The following is a 26,444-nucleotide window of genomic DNA, read 5'->3' as shown; positions in this document are numbered from 1 at the left end:
TTATGATTGATTCGATCATGACCAATTTTCAATTACCAGTATTCTATGATAGTATTTTTCGATTTTACATTGCCGTATTGATAAATTTTTTCCTGAAATTCAAAGTTGTGTAAAACTCTGTGAATGATACAATACAAGCTATTTGGGATTCTGTAATTATAAACTATTGTTTAAGGCATTTAAAGGATAATTCCTATTTAGCCTTTAGTAAGATAAGATAAGACAATAAAAATTCTGCTGCTGATGAGAATAATCTCAATGCTTATACTTGTATGCTTATTACTCATCGTTGTAAAAAGAAGGGAAAGAAAGTAGTCCTTCATTGGTATGAGACCCTTGAAGCTGGAGTTTGTCCCAGTTTCTATAGTGTTAAATGGACAAAATAGCAATTGTTTGTTTTGTGGATAGTCTCAAGATTTTTCTACAGAGAGGACTTTTAAAATATCTCAGTCGTCTATCTGGAATTTAGTAATGTATTTATATCTTTATTGTTTTTTGTTTGTGGCTGAAGAAGGGTTTTAAACCCGAAACGTTCCATGTTTGCTATTTTGTTCTTTTTTGAAGCTGTTATAATCAATTTTGTTTATTACGTTTTACAGAGCACTTTGTGTAGTTTACGTGCTGTATAAATTGTTACATTACAATGTTTTATTACATTCTCCAGTGTGGTAACAGATCTTCTCACCAATATCCGAAACCACATGGGATGTCTGTACGAATTATCAGATATGGTCTCAATGGTGGATATGCTCCTGGCATTTTCTCATTCTGCTGCAACTTATTCATACGGTCAGTGTTTATTTCATATTTATGTAATGCCATAGATGATACAGAACCTATTTTCTATTAGATATCAGTAATTAATTATAGAGAACGGGTAGAGCTAACTATTCATATACAGTGCAGTTTTATTTATTTTTTTTTAAAATAAATAAATAAAATTCCCTATACTCATCCCATAGTGGAAATTTTGTTTCTCTAGGGTCTATTCCAAGGGAAGACTGGAATAACCCAGGCGTGAGCCGCAGTGTAGCGCCGTAAATTTAACTAGGCCGAGGTAACTTCCTCAAGGCCACACAGTGCAGTCAGCGGTGAGTGTTTGAACTCAGTACCTACCTTTCTGGTACGAAGCAAAGACTGTACCACTGAGCCACGGTTCCCCTGTTTTGTTTAGTGCTATGATACTCTCATGCTGAAAAATGAATTGAAAGATAATGTGATAAAAAATGTGAAATTTCTGGTTTTTTTGTTTAAAAAAAAAAAAATTTATACTGGTTTTGTATTATGCTGAATTTTATGCATCAAAAGGTTGTCTCTTATTTTCATGTCTCTCTTTGACCTTGAGCGATTTTTCCTCTTTTTGATTTTGAAAATTTGGCAGGCTTTTAATAATAACAATAATATATTTCTATAACATCCAATGACTAGTGCTCTGTGGTGTTAAACAAACACACAAAGACGATATAAACTATCGTATTAATTAGAATGCTTACACATACACTAGCACACTCAGACACAAATATATGCAAACTTATCCACATACACATAGTGTAAATGATGTTGCTGCTTGAAGCTCGAAGAAATGAATAACAATGTGAACTTGAATGTAAGCTTCAATTTAACATACTAAAACAGATAAAATGGACGTTTCGGGTTTCCCCTTTATCAACAAAACAGGATTAATGAAACACTACAGTCGAATGAGATAATGTGGTAGTGGCATTGTTAAGATGAATAACAAAAACCTGTCTACCATTTTCTGTTATTCTGTCATTACTGTTTTTGTTATTCACTGAAGAAGGGTTTTAGCCCAAAACTTTCTTTGTTTGGTTTTTATTTTCTTTCCAAAGATGTGATATTAATTTTTGTGCATCACTGTCTGTAACATTTCACCTTATTATGTCAATTGAATAAAAAATTGCTGATATAAAGAAGTATTTTATCTTCCCGGGCTTGTTCTATACCCATGTTCTACAGAATCCCATCCAACCCCCCCTTTTTTTTTTAATGCTTTCAGTTAATCCCGAGTTCACAGATACCCTGGCAGTGAAACAAGGCTACCATCCAATACTACAAACAACAGGAAGTGAAAACTTTGTGCCCAATGATATTGTAAGTGTTGATATATTTCATACCATTTTCTCCTTTTTTTATTATTTTTTTTTTTATTTCACTGTTCTAAATATGACCCTATGGGTCAGTTTTGTTTTATGTCAGAATCAACAAAAAAGCCCCCCCCAAAAAACTTGAGCGTTTATACAGCGCAATATCAACTAAACGTGCTAAAGTGCTTTACAAGGGGTCCCTAGCCACAGCAAGACTTAATTTGTATGTATTTTTTATTTTATTCATTCCCAAGGGGAAATTTTTCTTTAGGGTCTTAGCAGCAGTGCAGTGCTATGCATCACTTAGGACAAAATAGGTGATTCCTGTTGACATAAGATGTTTGTTTGATGGATTATCTATATTCCCTCATGGAACACCTAAGCAAGGGCATCTAACAATGACTCGCAAAGGGTGTAATTTGAAAAAAAATTAATTATAATAATAATGATAATGATTATAATAATGATGACACTAATGGTGAACAAGAAGAAGAAGAAGAAAAAAGAGGAGGAGGAGGATAACTCAGTAATATGAGATTTCAAAATCCTGCATTTGAAAAGTTTGAATGAGTACTCATTGCTTTTGTTTAACCTTTGGAGCACCCATTGGTAACCTGTTGACAATTTTAAATACAGAAGTTCAAGAATTTTAATTTTATGATCCTCCAATCACCTCACCTCTATCAATTCTCATCAAAATTTATTCTTTTCTTCAATGATTGGTTTTTGAATTTAAATAAAGATTAAGAAATATTATGGTCAAGATATCTTTACACATCAAAATCAATTGTTGAGTCCGGGTGCATGTGAGAGAAATAAATTTCTTGAAAGTCCTAGGTTTGATTTTTAAAGATAAGATAAAGTAGATTTTTCCTAAAATAAAAGGGGTATAATAATAATTATTGTTATTGGCCTTAGGTAAAATTTACATGTTTTTAGATTGATTTTACATTTGGCTTTAACATTTATTTTTAAATCGTTGGTTTATCTTTTCTTCTACAGTATGCGTCAGAGCACAGCAACTTTATAATAATCACTGGACCTAACATGGTAAGAGAGCTCAAATGCTTATCCAATATCTAACAGGTTTGATTATAGACCATTTTCAAAAATAAAAAATTCTTAGAACATGCGATTAGGGCATTTCATTTTTTTCCCCTTTCATTGACTGGATTGATGGTGGCCAAATGATAAAAGATTCACAATACTTCCTTTATAGCCAATCTTATCAAAAACAAAATGCAATTTCTCATTATTGTTAAACTCACACGGCATAGCTCTTTATCCAAAGTAAACATGTGCGTAGTATCTCACATTTGTATTTGATATGAAACAAGATATTAAATTGCACTTTTAGCTTATGAGGTTAGTGTTGGGACGCCATCTATATATTTCAAAATGTATTTTTAAAATCATGTATTATATTGTGTTGTAAGACGTTTTTTGATCTCATAAGAAGATTCACATATTACTTATTTATGAAATACTAGAGTATGATTTATCCTCATTTATTCACGTTTTGTCCTGCTCACTGTAGTCATAGCGTGCCATCAATGACAAAATCAGAAATTGAACGTTGTGTCCAATACAGATTGTACCACTTGTAAAGAAATTGAAAAAAATATTTGGTGAGAGAAAGAGAACATAATAAACTATGCATTGTACACATGTCTAAGAGCTTTATATTAATATTATATTGGAAAAAAAAAATCAACTTTTGCACCCATTGAATGGAATTTTATTGTCAAATAGTGAGAAATTTGACCCAATGTGTCAGTCCTGTGTTGTCAGAATGAACTAGATGAACTTACTTCCTTACTTATCCAAACCAGCGACCACCTGAGCTCTGGCCCTTCTGTCTTGTGCCATGGCGTAGAAGTTAGACGTCTTTTGTAGTTGTTGAACTAGATGAACAAAATTTTGTTTAAGATCAAGAAGATATAAAACCATCTCTCCTCAATACAGTAAATTCTTGTATATTTAGCTTAAGATAGAATTTGAAGCATGAGGCTCATCCCAACATAAAACTTATGAGTTGGTTAACTCTCTCCTTACCAGCTATTTTCAGAATTTTACCCCTAAACTTCATACTCACCCAACGCAAAAATAGATTTTCAAACAGATTAACAACGAGTTTATTCTATAGTTTGTTCAGAAAAATGAGCTCTGCAACACAGTGTCCAGTTTTTATAGCTATAACTATAACAAAATGAAATCAGAAAAAGAAAATTTTTGGTTGCATCGTAACGAATGTGATGATTTTCCTATGGGTGCTAAGGAGAGGGTTATGTTTATGTTTTATGTTTTTAAGGGTTTTACGGCACTCGCAACACTTAAGGTCATATCAGCGCCAGTAAAAAGGAAGAAAACGTGATAGTAATAAGTTCCAGAATTACAATTAAAGCACATAAGGAAAGGTAAGACAAAGGGGAATTGGTTCAAATAGGAAACAGATGTCCATTCCAAGAGCACACTATCAAAGTACTTAGTTTGAGATCACCTAAAAGTCTCATCCAGACACAAGCACAGATCCCACTAAGAGGAACACACTCAAATGTTTACAAATCATATGTAAAAATGAAAAGAGTAACAGTACGTAACAGAGAGATGATTTACAAGGAAAAAAATATCATCTCCCAAAACTATAACTATACATTCGACTGGTACTTTCTGTGTCTTCTATCCCCTCTTATCTGTTTTCCCATTGCTTTCTGTCTTTGTCTTGGAATAAGCTTGGTTTTGTCCTGACTTTGGTCGGAGTCCTTGGCTGAGAGGGTTAATCATCTACTTGAATGACAAAATGAGATCAGATAATGATAATTGTTGTTGTAAATCTGCTGATTTCCCAGGGAGGCAAATCCACGTACTTGAGACAGGTGGCCCTTCTCCAAGTCATGGCCCAAATTGGATGTTTTGTCCCAGCGATGTACGCCTCGTTTAGAATAGTCGACCAGATATTCACCCGAATTGGATCGGATGACGACATAGAGTCCAACTCCTCAACCTTTTCTTTAGAGGTCTGTGCTTAATTTTTAAAAATTTACTCATTTCATTCGTGCAGCTGTGTGGTCAAGTGGTATGATACTCACTTTCGGATCGGAAGGTCCGGGGTTCCAGCCTAGCTTGGCGCATAGTTGAGTCCTTGGAAAATGCTCTTTACTCACATTCTCTCACCGTACTCAGGTGTAAAATGAGTACATGACCGTTAACAGCGTTGTCTCTGTCTGGAAAAAATGTAATATCGCCGAACAGGCATTATGTCTCGTCCTACATATTAAGTGTTGCTGTTGGCCAGGGACCCGTTGTAAAGCTCTTTGAGCATGTTTAGTAGATATTGCGCTATATAAAAGCTCAAGTTTTTTTATTGTTTTTTTTTAATGCCAAACTACAGCCTCTCATGTGTGGCACTAATTTGGACACATGACAGCAGCACACACATACACACATTACATTCTACTATGATAGTTGGGCACCTGCAAGAAAAGCTGCCTGTTTCGTTTTCAGCAATTTTGACAGAAGACAAAGCATTGAAAGCAAGCTACCAACCTTCAATGGCCAACTTTGGAAAGCAAGCTAAGCAACCACGCTATACCGTTCAATACATACGTTGATTGAAGTTCCCCTCAACCTTGAACCTGCAACAACCAGTGGAAAAAACAGGAAACGATCACAGATTCTAAATTCGAGCTTAAGTCTAGTAGCGCGCAGGTCCAGTATTGAGGACGAGCATAACTGAGTCAGTGGAGCGACGGTCCAGTATTGAGGACGAGTTGGCTCTGACAGCTAGCGCGAAAGTCCATTATTGAGGACAAGACCAACCCCGTTTATGAATGGAGTTGTTAACCTTTCTATATTTAGAAATGAAGTAAAAATTTAATTGATTCTGATTGGTCAATAGTTTAGCTATGTCCTTCAACTTGTTGAAGGCAAGTTAGTGGCCTTTCAAGTCATAAACGAAGCCAACAAAGAGCCCCCCCCAGCCACCCCCATGCCCCTACCACGCTGTTTTGCATGCTCTGGTCATCTGTTACATCTCAAACAAAGGACACAAAGAATGAATGTTACCCACGTGTTTGTGTTTGTAGAAAATTTCTTTATTATATGTGTGCATCTGTAGGTGGGCTCTTTGTGTGTAGGTTGCGTGTGTTAGACTAATACTAGGCTAATGTGTGTAGTAATAAGGTGTAAAGCCTTGCTCCCTTTCATTCCACCACTCAACTATTCGAAATAGAAAGATGTTACAGGTTCCATAAACTCTTACTAAGTTTGCTCTCTCTCAATAAATATCTTATTTCCCTTTAAGAAAACGTAAAGGTTGTACCATAAATTATTGCTATTAGCTCAAAAAAGTATATTTTCTGGGATGGGTGCTAAATATTGAAATACTGCTAGGCAAGTTGCCATTGTTTCAACTGATCAGCTGTAGCGACTAGGCACTGTCAGTGTAACTTCCGGAATGCAAGGTCACATCACTTGAGTTAAGAGTTCAATGCTATGAGCAGTCGTTTTTCCATCAAATGATTAGAATTTGGAACAGCCTGCCTCCGGCTCCATGTGAAGGATGTGCCCCACAAAATCTTAAGTATCTCTTGCATATTGTGAGCTCTTTAACCCATGGACCTTCTCCAGATTTCTTTGGTTTTGCCTCTACTACGTCTTTTGTCATCACCTTTCCAGTAGAGTGCAGTTCTTGGCAAGGCAGTTGTATTGTTTGGCTTTTTTTTTTTTTTTTTCATTTTCGTTTTATGTACATGTGTAAATCCCAATTAAAAAAAAAAAAAATTCAAGGAATGGTAATGGTTGACCAAAATACAATTGCAAAAATCTCATTGTTAAATCGAGGATTTTTATGCTTGTGTTTTTTCTAATACAAATTTATGTTTTTTTCATTTATTTATTTATTTTGAAAATTGTTTTATTTATAATTAAAAAAAAAAACAGATGAAAGAAACAAGTTACATTCTTCAGAATATTACAGATGCTTCATTGGTCATTATAGATGAGCTTGGCCGAGGTGAGAGATAATGAAATTTATCTTTTGTACAGAATCACCTTCTACGTTAATAGAATTAAAGCCATCCAGTATATGTTTTACAAAAGGAATTAGGGCAAACTGAAAATATACTATGGCACAAGGTATTTCCCTAAGGAAACAGCAAAAGCAAAAAATATGTAACAATGATATCTTCTTCTTCTTCTTCTTCTTCTTCTTCTTCTTCTTCTTCTTCTTCTTCTTCTTCTTCTTCTTCTTCTTCTTCTTCTTCTTCTCCTTCTTCTTCTTCTTCTCCTCCTCCTCCTCCTCCTCCTCCAGCTCCATATAAAAGCGAATAACTCATTCAGATGGACTAATAATAATAACATTCTCTTTTATAGCGTTAAATGCCAAAACCTCAAAGCACTATACATTATACTTGACTAAACATCTCACACCTTGCAAAGACAAAGCAGACTGATTCTAGATGTTTTACAAACTAGAATAAAACATGACAATTTAAAAATTAGAAATAAAATAAATAAATAAAATTCCCTTTATACATCCCATAGGGGAAATTTGTCTTTAGGGTCTATTCCAAGGGAAGACTGGAATAACCCAGGCGTCAGCCGCAGTACAGCAACCCAAACTGAGCTAGGGCGAGGTGACTTGCTCAAGGCCACACAGCGCAGTGGGTAATCGAACTCGGTACCTTTTGGGTATGAAGTAAAGACCTTACCGCTGAGCCACGCTGCCCCATGTCAGCGTTTTGGCAAATAGAAACTAATATTAAAACATCTGGAAGAGATGATTTTAAAACTTTTTCCTAAAATCCTTGATGATGCATGCAAACCTTATTGACAAAGGAATCAAGTTCCAATTGGAAAGGTCCTGCTTTATAGAAAGATCTATTGGTGAAAGTAGCAAGCTGTTTGGCATTTTGGTCCCCCCGCGAGCTGAGCTGGCAAATTAGGCAGGAGGGGACGACGAGCTCTTGAACATAATTTGAATGTAATCCTATAGATGTGCATATTCTCTTCCCCTCCCCTCCCCCTCACACACACACACACACACACACACACACACAATAAGGAACAAAGAGAGAAGAGTCACAACACTTTCCTGTGAGTGTCAAAAGACAAGTTGTCTCATAAGCTGAACATATTTGGGGTGGGAAAAGGTGTAAAGATTGCTGTCAACATAATATTTAAGGAAATATTAAATATTTAATATCCTGACTGCTCGTTATTATTATTATTATTATTATTATTATTATTATTATTATTATTATTATTATTATTATTATTATTATTATTATTATTATTATTATTATTATTGTGCGGCTATGTGATCTAGTGGTATGACACGCTTTCAGATCGGAAGGTCCTGGGTTCGAGCCTCACTCGGCGCATAGTTGAGTCCTTGGAAAAGACTCTTTACTCACATCCTATCACCATACTCAGGTGTAAAATGAGTACCTGGCCGTTAACAACGTTGTCTTTGTCCGAAAAATTGTAATATCGCCTAAAAGACGTCATGTCCGTCCTACATGTTAAATGTTGCTGTTGACCAGGGACCCTTGTAAAGCACTTTGAGCACATTTAGTGGATATTGCGCTGTATAAAAAAAGCTCAATTATCATCATCATCACTACTACTACTAGTGGAGAACCCAAAATATTTGCGGAGAAATAAAGGCTACTACGAACTGGCAGCCACCTATTTATTATACTTATACTACTTTATTATTGTGGAAATAAACATAGATGGAGATCAATCTTTTTTGAGTCAACGAGTAATAGAATTACCCTTAATTTAAGGAAGGTTGGCAAGTTTCTTGTGTATCAATCTAAAAAATCGTTTTGTCACTTTAAGATTTGCCGGTAATTCTGTTCTCCATGATAAAAATTTAACATTGGTTGTAAGGAACAATATTGACCCCACCCATCCTATTATTTTGAAAAGGATAGATTATTATTATTACTATTATTATTATTATTACTATTATTATTATTATTATTATTATTATTATTATTATTATTATTATTATTATTATTATTATTATTATTATTATCATCATGTCACTCAGGAACCAGTGCTGAAGAAGGAGTTGGTCTCTGTTGGGCTGTGGCTGAAAAAATACTCATCACTAAGGTAATGACGTGTCTAAGAAATCTGTACATCCAGTCAAAGCCTCATAATATTGATACTTAATTGGAACAGCAACGTCACAAGGTAATCCTACCTGTAAAGTGAGGTTTCAATAAACGGATTCCATGGATGAGTTTCATAATCAGATCAATCTATCACGGCATTTGTAATAATTTAGTTCCTAATTAAAGTAAATGTATGACAAGTGATTTTGATCTTTCTTTCTGCTGCTTTTATGTAGCCATCCGTTCTTCGTAATAATCAACATTTCATGCATTATTCCTGTGATCACAGATAAAAAGAAAATGAGTCATCATATGTAATAAACACACACGGCGAAGTGGTCTAGTGTTATGACACTCGCTTTCGGACTGGAAGGTCCTGGGTTCGAGCCTCATTCAGCGCATAGTTGAGTCTTTGGAAAAAGCTCTTTACTCACATTCTCTCACTGTACTCAGGTGTAAAATGAGTACCTGGCCATTAACAGAGCTGTCTGACCGAAAAAAGTTGTATTATCGCATAACAGGCGTCATGTCTCGTTCTACATGTTACGTGTTGCTGTTGGTCAGGGACCCTTTGTAAAGTGCTTTGAGCATGTTTAGTGGATGTCGAGCTATTAATATTAAAAAAGCTCAAAAATAAAGCTCAAGCTCAAAATAAGGAATTATCATTACACTCAATAACCCATTCACATCCAATATAGATCAAAAGACACATGACCATTTTCCAGCACATCAATATAAAAAAAGATGTGCTCATATAAATTATTCATTGATAGATGTGCTCATATAAATTATTCGTTGATAGATGTGCTCATATAAATTATTCGTTGATAGATGTGCTCATATAAATTATTCGTTGATAGATGTGCTCATATTAATTATTCGTTGATAGATGTGCTCATATTGATTATTCGTTGATAGATGTGCTCATATTGATTATTCGTTGATAGATGTGCTCATATTGATTATTCGTTGATAGATGTGCTCATAGTAATTATTCTTTGCTACCCTAAACATTCAATTTGTGAAGTCTTGCAAGTAAGATCAAATGGAATTGATTGTATATGACTCAATGGTTTTGTCAAGTGAGAATATACATTAATACCATAATTAATAAATAAATTTACAATGTAAAAAATGTAAAATAGTTGTAAAATTGTTGCATAAGATCAAAAGATCTCCATTAGAAATAGAAAAAATTGTTTAAATTGCCAATTAAGAAATGACACCTGGTGTCATAACTGAAGTAAGTTTTTCAGACATGCACCAACATTTCTATTCAGCTTTTTTCTATTTCTCTTTCCTTTCCCTCAATCTCACAGGCCATGACATTTTTTGTGACCCACTTTTTACAGTTGTGTGAGTTAAGCCAGAATTACCCCAATGTAATCAAGTATGTTTGTTGTTGATCGTTGTTTTTAATCTGAAAAGTATTGACTTAATGAATAAGACAGCTTCAATAAAGAAACAAAAATACTTTACATGGAACATTTCGGGATCAAAGCCCTTGTTCATCCGAAGACAATTAAAACGAGAATACTTTATGTAAATCCAGGTGGTCTCGAGAAAAGAGAAATAACCATTTCAATTGTTTTTATCATTGACTGAAGACGGGTTTTGAGTTTTAAACATCAATGCCCCATCAATGTTTTTGTTTATTCATCTCAACAACGCCACTACCACATTATCTCATTCGTCTGTCGTGTTTCATTCATCCTGTTTTGTTGATAAAGGGGAAATCTGAAACGTCCATATTATCTGCTTTCATGTATTAACTCGAAGCTTACATTCAATTTCACATTGTTATTCACTGTTGTTATGGGGATATGATTGACGAAATTGTGACTCTAGCCAGGAACAGACGTGCTTGGTCCCAATATGTGAATTCCATGTGACCGTGACACTTTTATTTTGATGTAGCATAGCACCTTATAGGTGCCGTACTAATGTACAATGCAACTCATACATACATGTTGTTATGGGCAATATGTTGTATTGGTTTGAGAGTATTTCCATTACACACCAATGATGAGCCCATAGCAGTTTGGATTATCAGACCTAATAAGTAAAACAAATTTCCGATACAATACAAGATTCACACAGTGGGTTACAGTTACATCGTCATGTTTCAATTTCTCTTGTCCATTAATTTTTTCAACAAAGTCAAAGTCATGACAATACTATTTTTATATCATTAATAACTTTTTTTTTTTTAATTTTGAAATCCAAAGTGCATTTCATTCTTATAGATCAGTAAGGGTTTTGAAGGCCTATGTATGGTCAGTATTATTATATGGCTGTGAAAGCTGGACAATTACAGAAGACATTAGAAAGAAACTGGAGGCAGCAGGAATGTGGTTTCTTAGAAGGATGTTAAGAATCTCATGGACGGAGAAAAAAACTAATGAAGAAGCATTAGTATTAGAGCAAGCTGAAACTAAAAGGTTATTAATTCGTACAATAAGAAAAAGACAAATGCAATTTTTTGGGCACCTAATTTGACATAAATGTATTGAACATCTTGCTCTCACAGGAAAGATAGAAGGTAAAAAGAGTAAAGGTAGACCAAGAAAAACATATTTGAATAGTTTGAACAGCTGGGCGACAAAGAAAGAGAGAAGTAATATTAGTTTCCTGAGATTATCTGATCAGAGAGATGAATGGCGTAACATGATCACCGATGTCTGGCACAGACTTGGTACTTGAAGAAGAAGAAGTAGATAAATAAGATGATGGAGTACACTTACCAGGTGTCTACTTTTTGATATGTTTAGAAGCCATGTTGATCTAATATTTTTTTTTCTCCAGCTACTTTTTTGAGATACAGAGAGTCTTGAATACAGAAACAAAATGTGAAAATTGCACATTTACTCATGTCCTCACCAGGGGTGTTACACCTGAATCTCATTATGGTAAGAGGTTTTGCAAGGCTCTGTGTAGTTTGGATGAATTCGAAATTTGACATTATGGATCCATAGAAATACCCTAACACCGACTATATCCGTAGTTTACCCGGGGTTACTTCAACCCCATGCCTATTTATTACATTTTTATGAGACAAATTATAGGCGTAGTATCAAAGCTAATGTTTTAGTTTTTGAATGTTAATGGTAGTTGAATAAAACTATCTATGCATATGCACATTTTAAATACATTTTTTTTTTTCAATTCGAAAAGTAGCAAAAATCTCTAGGATTGAGTGAGTTAAAACCAGGTAAAAGAAAAAAAGAGCCCCAAATCAAAAACAAATTAACAAACACATGAGTAAGAGTTTGTAGCGTTTAGTGGACAATGTCAATTGGAAAGTAACAATCAGAAAAAAAGCAATGATATAGTCTTGCCTTTAATTGCTAAATGACTAGGTACCCATTATTAAAAACCACATAATTAGAAAATGTCCAGTAAACAGTCACTTCTTGTTATTTTGACAGCTACCTAATTGCTGCCAAATGGTTTTTCATTACTCTTAAATTGTTTCTGGCTTTGTCAAAAAGTCGAAGAAAAAAACAGGGGACAATTAAGCAAAATATTCACTTGTCGATGACGACTTTGATGGGAACAATTTTATTTTATCAGGAAAAGCAGACACGCAAGCAGAAGAGAACGTTCAACTCGCTGGCACGTAATAAATTGAAACCCACTTAATTTACAGTGGAGTCCAGATAAGATAAACTTTCTTAAGATAAAATCTTTTAAAATCCAACTTTTGTTTACTTAAATGAGAAGCCAACTGATTAAAGTGGTTTCTATAAACACGAATCAGTGTAAAATAAACTCTTCTCTGCCATAGCGACACTTTTTTCCCCATTAAGGTCATATCAGCACCAGTAAAAAGGAAGGAAATGGGGTAGTAAAAAGTTCTAGAGTTACAAATAAAGCATCCAAGAAAAAGTAAGACAAAGGGGAACTGGGAACACATAGGGATCAGATGTAGATTCCAAGAGCATATCACCAATGTATTTAGTTTGAGATCACCTATAAGTCTCATCGGGACACAAGCACAAAATCCAACAAAGAGGAATACACTCAAATGCTTACATTTAACATTCAAAATAACAAATATAATAATACATAACAGAGAGATGATTTACAAGGAAAAAAAATATCATCTCCCAAAACAATAACTATACATATGACTGTCTCCCTCTCAGCCAGGGTATCCGGCCAGGCCCAGGACAAAACCAAGTAATCTCATTCCAAGACAAAGACAGAAAGCAAATTGGAAAACAGATATAAGGGGATAGAAGACAACAGTATATACCTCCCTGCCCACTATGGGAGGTCAGGAACCCCGTCCTGACCATTCTACTTCTACCCTTGAAAATAGATAAGATAAACCTTGCTTAAGATAAACTTTTTTTCTGATCACAAGGAGTTTATCTTAACTTAAGCAGACACTATTGTATAATTTCGGAAATGTTTATTAGATTTTTAATAAAATGTGATTGAAGTAAATTAACATTTGTACTTTTCTTGTGGGTCCCAATAGCTCAGTTTGTAGAGCACTTGCTTCACATGCAAGGGACCGAAATATATCCTGAGTGAAGTCAAGTTCCCCCCCCCCCCCCCCCCACAGCAGGGATTGGATAGCCAGGTCTGTTAGTTCTGGTGGAAAGTACTTTGCAATAAATAGACTAGCATCCTATCCAAAGGGTAGCAAGCAATTGCTATTGTTTGTTTTACACCCTAGAAACCGGGATAAACTCACGACTCCACTAGCCTAATGGCTCTAAAGGACTTTTGATGTTTTTCTCACTCGTAAAACTAAAGAAAATATAATAGTAGTGAAATAAATTCACAACACTTATTAACAATGTTTGCTTTTTTTTTATCCTCTGTGATTAAAGGATTGCAAATAGCCAAAATGTCATGTCTTCCCCAAAGTATAGTGGAGGATGCCACTAGGATTGCAGCTTCTGTTGAAAGGATTAGAGAGGTATGCGTGGATTCTTTGTTTTGTTTGTTTATTTTTAAGGGTATTACGGCGCTTGCAACACATTTAGGTCATATCAGCGCCAGTAAAAAGGAAGAAAATGGGATAGTAAAAAGTTCTAGAATTACAATTAAAGCATCCAAGATAGGGATCAGATGTCGATTCCAAGAGCATACCATCAATGTACTTGGTTTGAGATCACCTAAATGTCTCATCTGGACACAAGCACAAAATCCAACAAAGAGGAACACACTCAAATGCTTACATTATACATTCAAAATAACAAATATAATAATACATAACAGAGAGATGATTTACAAGGAAAAAAATATCGGGATATGAACTGGAGAGATGGGTGAAACAAACATCGACTTTTGGAGAGTCATGATTGTCAATCTCTGTCTGAGATCTGGCACTACTTAATGATGTTGTTTTTCATCATTACATAGATAATACCATTTTGAGACAACTGGTCACAAATTTTACATTGTGTTTTATTTTGTACTCTTTTTTTAACATTGCAGAGACACAAAAGACAAGACGGCCAGAAATTGAAAGAACGCGCCACCTTTGATCTTGCCACCAAATTGATACAAGTTGCCAAAAACTCTAGAATGGACGTTGATTCTCTCAGAGCCTATCTCAAAATTTTGCGTAGAAATTATATTACTGATATGAAAGCAGCCGGCAAGTTGAGAACCACTTCCACCGCAGAATCTGGAGACATCTCTTCCAGTAGTAGTTAACTCGCTTCAGATGCAATGACTGGGTGGGGTTCCAGACTTCCCATAGTGGGGGCAGGGAAGTACTTACTGCGTCTTCTATCCCCCTGTACCCGTTTTCCAACTTGCTTTCTGTCTTTGTCTTGGAATGAGATTACTTGGTTTTGTCCTGGTCCTGGCCAGATGCCATGGTTGAGAGGGAAACAATCAAATGTATAGTTAGTTTTGGGAGATGATATTTTTTAACCTGTAAATCATCTCTCTGTTATGCAGTGTATTATGTTTTCTTTATATTATATATGATTTGTAAAACATTTGCGTGTATTCCTCTTAGTGGGGACTGGGTGGGGTTCCTGACCTCCCATAGTGGGCAGGGAGGTACTTACTGTGTCTTCTATCCCCCTGTATCTGTTTTCCAGTTGCTTTCTGTCTTTGTCTTGAAATGAGATTACTTAGTTTCATCCTGACCCTGACCGGGGTCCTTGGCTGGGAGAGAAACAGTCGAATGTGTAGTTATAGTTTTGGAGATATTTTTTTCCATGTAAACCATCTCTCTGTTATGTATTGTTATATTTGTTATTTTGTATGTATAATGTAAACATTTGAGTGTATTCCTTTTAGTGTCTGGGTGAGACATTTAGGTGATCTCAAACATAGTACATTGATAGTGTGCTCTATGAATCTACATCTGTTCCCTAATTGAATCAATTCCCCTTTGTCTTACCTTTTCTTGGGTGTACTTAAATTGCATTTTTAGAACTTTTTACTATCCCATTTTATTCCTTTTTACTGGCGCTGATATAACCTAAATGTGTTGTAAGCGCCATAAAACCCTTAAAAACAAAAAACAAACAATCTTAGTGGGGATCTGTGCTGGTGTCTGGATGAGACTTTTAGTGATCGCAAACTAAGTACTTTGATAGTGTGATCTTGGAATATACACTTGTTACTTATTTGAACCAATTCCCCTTTGTCTTACCTTTTCTTGGATGCTTAAATTGCAATTCTAGACTTTTTACTATCCTATTTTCTTACTTTTTACTGGCACTGAAATGAAAGTAATGTGCTGCAAGTGCCATAAAACCCTTAAAAACAAACAGATGCAATGAACATGATAACGAGGTGGCATGTAAAATTACCTTGATAAATGCATGAATAGAAAGAATGAAACAATCAAAATAAAGAAGCGAAAAAAAAAATAAAGACTAAAAAAATTATTTTACAAATTTATACAAAAAAAACAGATTTTATGTTTGTTTCAAATGTCATTAATAAAAATACCAGATTGGAAAAATAGAAATTTTAAAAAAAAACCCACTTTTTATTTTATTACAGAAAGGTAGAAAATACTTCCTACTCACATAATGTGTTTTTTACTGATGACAGTAATGCGGCATTGTGGTTTTGTTTTTGTTTTTGTTTTTAAGGATTTTACGGCGCTTGGAACACATTTAGGTTATACCCGCGCCAGTAAAAAGGAAGATAATTGGATAGTGAAAAGATTCTAGATATACAATAAAAAGGACTTGAGGAAAAAAGTAAGGCAATGGGGAATGGTTCAAATAGGGAGAAGCACACCATTTGTTTTTAAGTGTTTTATGGCGCTTGCAACACATTCAGCTTATATCAGCGCCAGTAAAAAGGAAGAAAATGGGATAGTAAAAAGTTCTAGAATTACAATTAAAGGAGCCAAGAGAAAGTAAGACAAAGGGGAACTGGGAACAAATAGAGATCAGATGTAGATTCCAAGAGCACACTATCAAAGTACTTAGATTGAGATCACCTAAATGTCTCACCCATACACCAGCACAAGATCCCACTCAGAGAAATACGCTCAAATGCTTACATTATACATTCAAAATAACAAACATAATACATAACAGAGAGATGATTTACAAGGAAAAAAAATATCATCTCCCAAAACAATAAATATGCATTTGACTGTTTCCCTCTCAGCCAAGCACTATGGCCAGAGCCAGGGCAAAACCAAGTAATCTCATTCCAAGACAAAGACAGAAAGCAAATTGGAAATAAGAGGGATAGAAGACACAGTAAGTGTCTCCCTGCCCACTATGGGCCCACCCAAATTGTGGTCTTGTGATATATCAATTGCATTGTAGTTGTAGGTTTCCGGTCCGAGTCCCGCTCTGGGCAGTCAAAGTTGAGTCTGGATAAGGCTCTATATAAATGCTCACATTCTCACTCACCATCTGTTTAAAATGAGTACCTACCTAGCTGTTGATACTAATGAAAGAGTGAAAATGGGGAGGCTTCGTATGGGAACAATACAGACAATGGACGTTTCGGGGCACAAACCCTTCGTCAACAATACACAAATAAATATGGAAATCAAATAAAATACAATGCAATATAACTTGTATCATCTGTACTCAATGGTGGTTGGGGTTTCATACAGTATTGAGAGGGTTAAGCTAAAAAAATAAGGTAACCAGGAAGAAATTTGTACCAAGCTAAAGTTAAATGATAAAATTCCATCTCAATCTGTATGTGGGGAAAAAAAGCTATTGATGGGTGAATATAATTATAATATATTCCCTCTTAAACTTTGGGAAGTTGCAACCTCCAGACATTTTGGCAGGAAAAGGAGAGTTGGTGCTTGTATAAGGAGGGTGGGTTTATTTTTATTTTTTTGTTAATAAATTCAGGTTAGATAATACGAGCCCTATATACGAAACTATGGGCATTTGTTTTTTTGTTTTTTATTTTGCCTTAGAAATTGAAAATAACTTTTAGTTCTCGGGATAGTCATAATACGATTTTAGTTTATGGCCTATTGCTGTTATGTTTCTTGTTTTGTTTGTGTTTCACGAGTGACCAAACTCTATTGTGGATTTAACAAATTGTAGTACGCATGGCTTTTGGATTGAATCATATTTAGAGATGACGTATCCTGACCAAGGTAATTCAACTTGCCCATTGACATTGCGTTTAGTTTACTTTTTTGTTTTTGGAATTAAACTTTATGCTCATTTAAAAAGACAATTACTGTGATTTTGGTTTATTTACACAAACAAATGTGCTCGTGCATATTCACTCACTCTCTCTCTCTCTCTCTCTCTCTCTCTCTCTCTCTCTCTCTCTCTCTCTCTCCGGTGGGGAGGTTACTCTTGCTATCTCCCACAGTGGGCAGGGAGGTACTTACTGTGTCTTCTATCCCCCTACATCTGTTTTCCAACATGCTTTCTGTCCTTGTTTTGGAATGAGATTACTTGGTTTTGTCCTGATCCTGGCTGAGAGGAAAACAGTCAAATGTATGTGTAGTTAGTTTTGGGCGATAATATTTTTTTCCTTGTAAATCATCTTTTTGTTATGCACTGCATTATGTTTTGTTTATATTATATATGATTTTTAAACCATTTGAGTGTGTTCCTCTTAGTGGGGACCTGTGCTGGTGTCTGGATGAGACTTTTCAAACTGTGTACTTTGATAGTGTGCTCTTGGAATCTACACCTGTTTCTTATTTGAACCAATCCCCCTTTGTCTTACCTTCTCTTGGGTGCTTTAATTGTAATTCTACAACTTTTTACTATCTCATTTTCTTCCTTTTTACTAGCGCTAATATGACATTAATGTGTTGCAAGTGCCGTAAAACCCTTAGAAACAAAACAAAACAAACTCTTGCTGTCTTATATCCTCCTGTATATAATTTCCTTTTCCAGGTTCCTTGTTTGTTTTGTTGTTTTTAAGTGTTTTACGGCATTTGCAACACATTTAGGTTATATCAGCGCCAGTAAAAAGGAAGAAAATGGGATAGTAAAAAGTTCTAGAATTACAATTAAAGGAGCCAAGAGAAAGTAAGACAAAGGGGAACTGGGAACAAGTAGAGATCAGATGTAGATTCCAAGAGCACACCACCAATGTACTTAGTTTGAGATCACCTATAAGTCTCATCCGGACACAAGCAAAAAATCTAACAAAGAGGAACACACTCAAATGCGTACATTACATTCTACATTTAAAATAACAAATATAAGAATACATAACAGAGAGATGATTTACAAGTACAAGGAAAAAAATATCATCTCCCAAAACAATAACTATGCATTTGACTGTTTCCCTCCCAGTCAGGACTCCTGCCAGGGCCAGGACAAAACCAAGTAATCTCATTCCAAGACAAAGACAGAAAGCATGTTGGAAAACAGACATAAGGGGATAGAAGACGCAGTATGTACCTCCCTGCCCACTATGGGAGGTCAGGAACCCCACCCAGCCAGGTTCCTTGTTTTTGTTTTTGTTTTTAAGGGTTTTACAGCGCTTGCAACACATTTAGGTCATATCAGCGCCAGTAAAAAGGAAGAAAATTGGATAGTAAAAACATTCTAGATGTACAATTAAAGGGGCTTGAGGAATATAAGTAAGATTAGGAGTAAAGGTTCAAATAGGGAACAGATGTAGATTCCTAGAGCACACTATCAATGTACTTAGCTTGAGATCACCTAAAAGTCTCACCCGGACTCCAACACAAGTCCCCACTAAGAGGAATACACATAAATGTTTACAAATCATATGTTAATAATAAACCAAAATAACTACAGTGGAAACCTGCAGGGATGGTGGGGCCAATCAAACGTCCTGTTATAGCCGATCCCTGTTACATCAGAAATACAAGGGAAATAAGCACATAATTGACTTTTTCAAGTGATCTAATACATCGATTACCTCCCTTGCCAAAAAAAAAAACTGCATGCGACAGGGATTGTGCGCAATGTAAATTATAATACATGTATAGATCTAGATATAACTTTTTTTCTTCTTGTTTTTTTTTTACCTTTTTTTATTTATTTCAAACTTTATTATTCATCAATGAAATGAAAGACAAGTGGGAACCAGTTAGCTTCAGGCGTGTGCCCCCCACCCAAAGGTACTATCCCTCCTTATGTTGTTTTGTTTTTAAGGGTTCAACGGCGCTTGCAACACATTTAGGTTATATCAGCGCCAGTAAAAAGGAAGAAAATGGGATGTAAAAAGTTCTAGAATTACAATTAAAGCACCCAAGAAAAAGTAAGACATAGGGGAATTGGGAACAAATAGGGATCAGATGTAGATTCCAAGAGCATACCACCAATGTACTTAGTTTGAGATCACCTATATGTCTCATCCAGACACAAGCACAAAATCCAACAAAGAGGAACACACTCAAATGCTTACATTTATACATTCAAAATAACAAATATAATAATACATCAGAGAGATGATTTACAAGGAAAAAAATATATGTCACATTAACTATGCATTTGACTGTTTCCCTCCCAGCTCGGACTCCAGCCAGGGCCAGGACAAAACCAAGTAATCTCATTCCAAGACAACGACAGGAAACAATTGGAAAACGGGTATGGGGGGATAGAAGACACAGCATGTACCTCCCTGCCCACTATGGGAGGTCAGGAACCCCACCCAGCTGTTCTTTTGTTGTGGACCGACATGTAGGCCTACATATACGCAGGTCTGAAACCCAAACGCAATTATAGGCCTAGTTTAACATAAAGGACAATCTTTTGCGTCGTTAAAAATTTTTTTTTAAAAAATCCATTACAACAATGAGCCCATAACGAATGGGGTTATCGGACCTGCAAATTAGTGCACGTGTGGACACATGCGGTTAATAACCTATAAGATACACATTTATTTCAATTATCGAGTTTTATTACAATATGCTTTTCAATGAAAATTAATAATTGCAATAAAAATAAATAAAATGTTAAATTGAATGTAGATAGGCTTCAATTTAATATACGAAAACAGATAAAATGGACGTTTCGGGTTTCCCCTTTATCGACAAAACAGGATGAATGAAACACTACAGATGAATGAGATAATTCATTCATCCTGTTTTGTTGATAAAGGGGAAACCCGAAACGTCCATTTTATTTGTTTTCTTATATTATCAAATTGAAGTTTACATTCAATTTCACATTGTTATTTATTTATTTATGCAGCTTCGAGTAGCAACATTTACATTAGTAATTATAATAAAATAACTTTTCTTGCTGTTTGAGAAAGCAATGCACAAAGACTCATCACCGTGGTTGCGGTCCGGCTTCAAAATTAGTTGTCGGTGTTGCTTGAACAGAATGTCCATGATACCTCCGTTTATAATTTCCTTTGGTGTTATGAAGTCGATTAACGATTTGGGAAACCGACCTTGACCTTCCCAATCCGCTGACCAATGGGAGGTCTTCGTTTAAGTAATGGAGTTCTTTCAAATTTGGCGGGGTTTTCCAGCAGGGACGAATCCCCTTTTCACTGGCTTTAGTGGGACAACTGATTCTACTGATGATGCTTGCAACTTCCTCTTTTGTTGCGCTCTGGTTGTCTGCGTAGGGGTAGTCAAAGGGAACATTTAGATTGGTGTTATTTTCCACGTCATCCGGGTCGCAGAGATGGCACTCCTTGACGCTCTTCGCCCGGGTGGCAGTCGTTGGCCTTGAAAGTTGGTCAAATGCTTTCTTTTTCTCACTAGGAGTCAGTCTCCTAGAACGAGATATAACGTCTTGATTGTTACTGTTATTATTATAATAATAGTTTTCGTCGTCTTCGTTGGGTTCGTAGAAACGCTGAGAATACGCTTGGGTCGGTTTTTGAACCCTTCGTACTATTCTTTGAAGTTGGAACTCCGTAAGTCTTCCGTCGTTATCGAATCGATGTAACTGGGGTCCGTAGGAAACTCGCCTCCGCTGGCAGAACGTTGGGGTTCTCGGTGGTGGTGCAGATCGGATACGTCGATAGTTGTGAACCTGTGGTGGACGACACATTAAATAAGCAAATTACAAAATTAATAATAATTAAGGAGCAGGCACTGGTATACATAAGTGCGGCTATAATGTAGTCTAGTGGTAGTGGTATGACACTCGCTTTTGGATCGGAAGGTCCTGGGTTCGAGCCTCGTCGGTGCATAGTTGAGTCCTTGGAAAAGGCTCTTTACTCACATTCTCTCATCGTACTCAGGTGTAAAATGAGTTCCTGGCCATTATCAGCGTTGTCTCTGTCTGAAAAAAAAATGTAATATCGCTTAACAGGCGTCATGTCTCGTTTACTTGTTACGTGTTGCTGTTGGTCAGTGACCCTTTATAAAGAGCTTTGAGCATTCTTAGTGGATATTGCGCTATACAAAAAAAACAAAAAAACAACAACTCAAAAAGCTCAAAGCTCAGCTGGTATAAATCAAAAGTGAAGTTTTATACAGGACAGTCTGCTTGCTTGTAGCCTTCGTGAACTCAACCAAACTGGGCATTTATATAGCGCTGTTTATCCACTGAACGTGCTCAAAGCGCTTTACATGGGGGGGGGGGGGGTCCTGAGCTGACAGCGTAGGACGAGACATGATACATGTTAGGCGATAAGACAATTTTTTCCCCGACAAAGTCAACGCTGCTCAAGGCAGGTACTCACAGGGGCGTGGCTCTATTGGTTCAAATGGTGCCTGGCACCACATCCATGTTTTAAAAATGGATAACAGCATTTTAAAAAATATATAAAACTGAGAAATGGTATATATCGCCTTCTTTCAACAGTGCGAAACAGACTCCCTTTCTGTCACAACGCCTTCTATCCACGCTTTTCTCCCGATTCACACAGTCCGTTGATGACTGTCAGCGACTGTGTACCATGGCTGAGCGAGTGACTGGATTTCCCCACTCAGACGATTGCAAGGAGCTGATTTTTGCTGGCACCATTTAAGGCTATTACTATTAAGGCTATTACTATAGTGTTGCCACATTGAATACCTGAGAAAATGGCTCGATTTTTTACCATCTTCACATACGAGAAAAAACACGCCTCAGGTGCCGAGAAATTTTTGCTCCAACTCTGTTGGACTGGGGAATAATAGCTAATGTTGGTCATTTACATCATAGTCATAGTATGGTAACTTCGACCATCTTTATTATTATCGGAATCACGATTATTAACAAGTTCATTTGTTTCTCTCTCTCTGTCGTGATTATTGTATATATTAATTTAGTATTATATATATATATATATATATATATATATATATATATATATATATATATATATATATATATATATAGAGAGAGAGAGAGAGAGAGAGAGAGAGAGAGAGAGAGAGATCTTGTTTGGTGTCATGTTTGATTTCCGAAGTGGAATGGGGTTGTTTCATGACGTAACTACAGTACTCTTTTAATAGGCTATGGGCTGTTTACATTCTTACGCTTTGTAAGTTTTTGAAATTACCCTTTGTTCGATTGACATTCAATGTCTGCATGTATCCCTTTAGCCATTTCCCTCAGTGTCCAAACTCCAATCAATATATTCGTTCATGATTTCTATAAACAAACTATTGAAAAGATTTGCAGGGATAGAAACATCACCATGCAAATTTACTTTACAAGTATGTAAGTTTTTTTTTCTTTCTTTTATATTTACAAATGTAGCATGTGTAAGTCATTTTCGTCTGGCACCACTTTATACTGTAAGCATGCCCCGCCGCTGGGTACTCATTTTACTAATGGGTACGGTGAGAGAATGTGAGTAAAGAGTCTTTTCCAAGGACTCAACTATGCGCCGCTCAGAGCGGGACTCGAACCCAGGACCTTTCGATCCGGAAGCGAGTGCCATACCACTAGAGCACATAGCCACACCAAGCCCGACACCTCACATGGCGTCATCAGATGTCGTCATCCAGGCATTCCATGAAAGAATCTAAAGTAGTCCAGAGCCATAGAGCCGGAGTTTATCCCGGTTTCTATAGCGTGAAACGAACAAAAGCAATTGCTTGCTTTCCTTTGGATAGGACGCTAGTCTAACGCAAAGAACTTTCCACCAAATCGAACGGACCCAGCTATCCAATCATTGCTGACTACTGAGTGGACAAGGGGAGGGAGAGGAGGGGGGTGGGGATGAAAATATATCGCTTTCACATGGGATCGAACACGCTCGCTTTTGTGTATGACGCGAGTGCTCTACCAACTGAGCTATCGGGACCCTCGAGATAACCCATCAAACAAGCTTCTAATATTATGCCAACAGGCACCAGCCTTGTTGTCGAATGTGAGCAAATTGGAGTTTAACAATCTTGCCCGATTAAAAAAAAAAAAGAAGTACTTGAAACTGGGATCTTTCGGGTTGAAGTGCCACGACCTTGACCCCTGTCATGATGGGACTGACCTTTTCATTTTCATCTTTTTGCAAATGACTGCTGTATGTCGGTTTGGTGATGCGATCCAGTATTCCACACAATTCTGCTTTGCTGACCTTTTTGAACCCATAACCCTCGGCCTTTTCCGGTTCCGGGGTGACTCGGTAGTACATCGGACTCATGTTCTCAACGAGTCTGTAAAAGAAACAAATTATAATATTTGTTAAAGTTATACTAAGCTGCGAGAAGCTGTGGACTGTAAAAAGTAATAAACAAAAATGAATATATAACAGCTTCAAAAAAGAACAAAATACCAAACACGGAACGTTTCGGGCTCAGAACCCTTCTTCAGCCAACAACAAAAAACAAAGACATAAATACATTACTAAATTCCATATTGACGACAGAGTCGTCAGTGATTATTGATGGAAATCCTCTAGAAGATATTGAAGAATTCACGTACTTGGGCAGTAAACTGACAACACATGGTGACTGCAATGCAGAGATCAAAACCAGAATCAGTAAGGCAAACCGGACAAACAAATTTGGAGAGCAACGGGATTATAATATTCCAGCACTAAAATAAGGATTTCAAAAAAGTAATGTCTTAATCATTTTTCCCTATGGATCAGGATGTTGGAAGATCACAGAGAGTATCATCCAAAAACTTGAAGTATTCCAAAACAAATGTTTGCGACGAATCTTTAAGATATTTTGGCCAAACTCAATCTCAAATGAAGACCTGAGAGCGTGAGCTGAAGTGGAGTCTCTGGAGAGTCTCATTAAAAGGAGAAGATGGCAATGGTTGGGGCATGTCTGTCCCAGATCTGATGAAACACTGATAAGAAAGACTCTGCGATGGACACCCCAAAGGAAAGAGGAAGCGAGGCCGCCCCAAGGAGACTTGGTGACGTACCGTCGAGAGAGATCTAAAGCAGAGGTCTGTCCCTCGAGATGGCCCAAAGAATAGCTGCTGACAGGACCAGGTGGAGATCCCTTGCATCGCCTCAAGTACCAGCACGCCCGGAGAGGATTGAATGAGTGAGTGAGTGAAGTGACTTGCTCAAGGCGGCGGGTGATCGAACTCGGTATCTTTCGGGTACCAAGCAAAGACCGTACCGCTGAGCTACGCTGCCCCTTATAGAGAATATCTTAGTACTGAAACTGCTTTACTGAAAATTATCAATGATTTATTACTGTCTTGTGATTGAGGATGTTTCCATACTTACTTTACTTGACCTGTCAGCAGCTTTCGACACAACAGATCACACCATTCTATGTAACAGTCTTTTCGAGAATTTTGGAATCAGTGAAACTGTCCTTCAATGGTTTAAGTCATATCAAAGTAATAGAACACAATCTGTCTTGATTGATGGTGAATCGCTTTACCATTGAACTGCGGTGTCCCACAAGGCTCGGTCCTAGGTCCAGTCCTCTATACTCTCTACACTATGCCCCATTGAGCCCCATGGAGTGAAATATCACAAGTATGCCGATGATACGCAGCTGTATAAGTATGTCGTCCCGTCTAGCGTGCATGTGGCTTCGCTTCATGTGGAACAGTGTTGCGTGTCCATAGGGCGCTGGATGCAGAGTCATAGACTAAAACTTAACGAAGAAAAAACTGAAATTTTATTATGTGGTACGCCCTCTAATGTCATGAAGACTGGTATACATAGTATGTCTATTTTAAACAGCCACGTCTCCCTGACAGATAGTGCTAAAAATCTTGGTTTTGTACTGGATGACTCTTTAAGTCTGAACACCAGATTAACCAAATGGTGAGGACCATGAATTTTGAATTAAACAGATTGCAAAGAATGAAACGGTTTTTCCCATCCAACCAGCGTAAAGCAGTTGTGTTTCACGCCTCGACTATTGTAATTCGCTGTTGGTGGGCCTTTCTGACAAGAAAGTTGACAAACTCCAAAAGGCACAGAACAGGGCGGCCAGAATGGTTCTGGGCATTAGTCGACACGAGAAAACAAGTGTAAAAACTATGCTCAGAACACTACACTGGCTGCCCGTTCGAGCGAGAATCTAATACAAAATTGCCCCTTTTTCTTTCAAGGCACTAAATTCTCGATCTCCGAACTACATTCAATAACTTGTGGTCCCCTACTCCTCGATTCGCCAGCTTAGGTCATCGGAGATCCAGCTACTAAAAGTGTCAAAACACGGCTTACTAATTTCGGCGATAGATCTTTTTATAAAGCAGGACCTACCATTTGGAACTCGCTTCCTTTGTCAGTAAGGCTCTCGTGCAGCGTATATATTTTAAAGAAAAATCTAAATACTCATCTGTTCCAGAAATTTTTATCCTAGGCATTTTCTTATTGATTAGTAAATTATAAATTTTATTTTTTGATTCCATTTTGTTGAATGTCAATTTCATTTTGTAAAACTTGCATAGTTAGTGTGTGCGACTGTTGTGTGTGTCTG

General features: G+C 36.6%; 2 protein-coding genes across 2 annotated transcripts in view; one reads left to right on the top strand and one right to left on the bottom strand.

Moving 5' to 3' along the window:
• LOC144958520 (mutS protein homolog 4-like) overlaps positions 1–16,869 on the top strand; it is a 57,151-nt gene extending 40,282 nt beyond the window's left edge. The window contains exons 16-25 of the mRNA XM_078890546.1: positions 665–789; positions 2,018–2,112; positions 3,108–3,155; positions 4,955–5,122; positions 7,047–7,119; positions 9,166–9,230; positions 10,552–10,622; positions 12,038–12,141; positions 14,077–14,165; positions 14,687–16,869. Coding sequence (XP_078746672.1) covers positions 665–789; positions 2,018–2,112; positions 3,108–3,155; positions 4,955–5,122; positions 7,047–7,119; positions 9,166–9,230; positions 10,552–10,622; positions 12,038–12,141; positions 14,077–14,165; positions 14,687–14,908 — 1,060 coding nt within the window. The 3' untranslated portion in view covers positions 14,909–16,869. The remainder of the gene's footprint in view (positions 1–664; positions 790–2,017; positions 2,113–3,107; positions 3,156–4,954; positions 5,123–7,046; positions 7,120–9,165; positions 9,231–10,551; positions 10,623–12,037; positions 12,142–14,076; positions 14,166–14,686) is intronic.
• A 3,657-nt stretch (positions 16,870–20,526) lies between these two features.
• The window catches only part of LOC144958793 (uncharacterized), a 10,290-nt gene continuing 4,372 nt past the window's right edge, over positions 20,527–26,444 (bottom strand). Inside the window, exons 2-3 of the mRNA XM_078890997.1 lie at positions 24,032–24,197; positions 20,527–21,639 (exon numbers count right to left, since the gene is read on the bottom strand). Of these exons, the coding sequence (XP_078747123.1) occupies positions 20,923–21,639; positions 24,032–24,184 (870 nt within the window). The 5' untranslated portion in view covers positions 24,185–24,197 and the 3' untranslated portion in view covers positions 20,527–20,922. The remainder of the gene's footprint in view (positions 21,640–24,031; positions 24,198–26,444) is intronic.

The sequence above is a fragment of the Berghia stephanieae genome, chromosome 13 (genome assembly GCF_034508935.2).
Source record: "Berghia stephanieae isolate SIO BIC M18660-M18661 chromosome 13, UCSD_Bste_1.3, whole genome shotgun sequence".
Classification (NCBI taxonomy): domain Eukaryota; kingdom Metazoa; phylum Mollusca; class Gastropoda; order Nudibranchia; family Aeolidiidae; genus Berghia; species Berghia stephanieae.
Note: the sequence above shows the minus strand (reverse complement) of the source record. Positions and strands in the feature narration are given on the sequence as shown.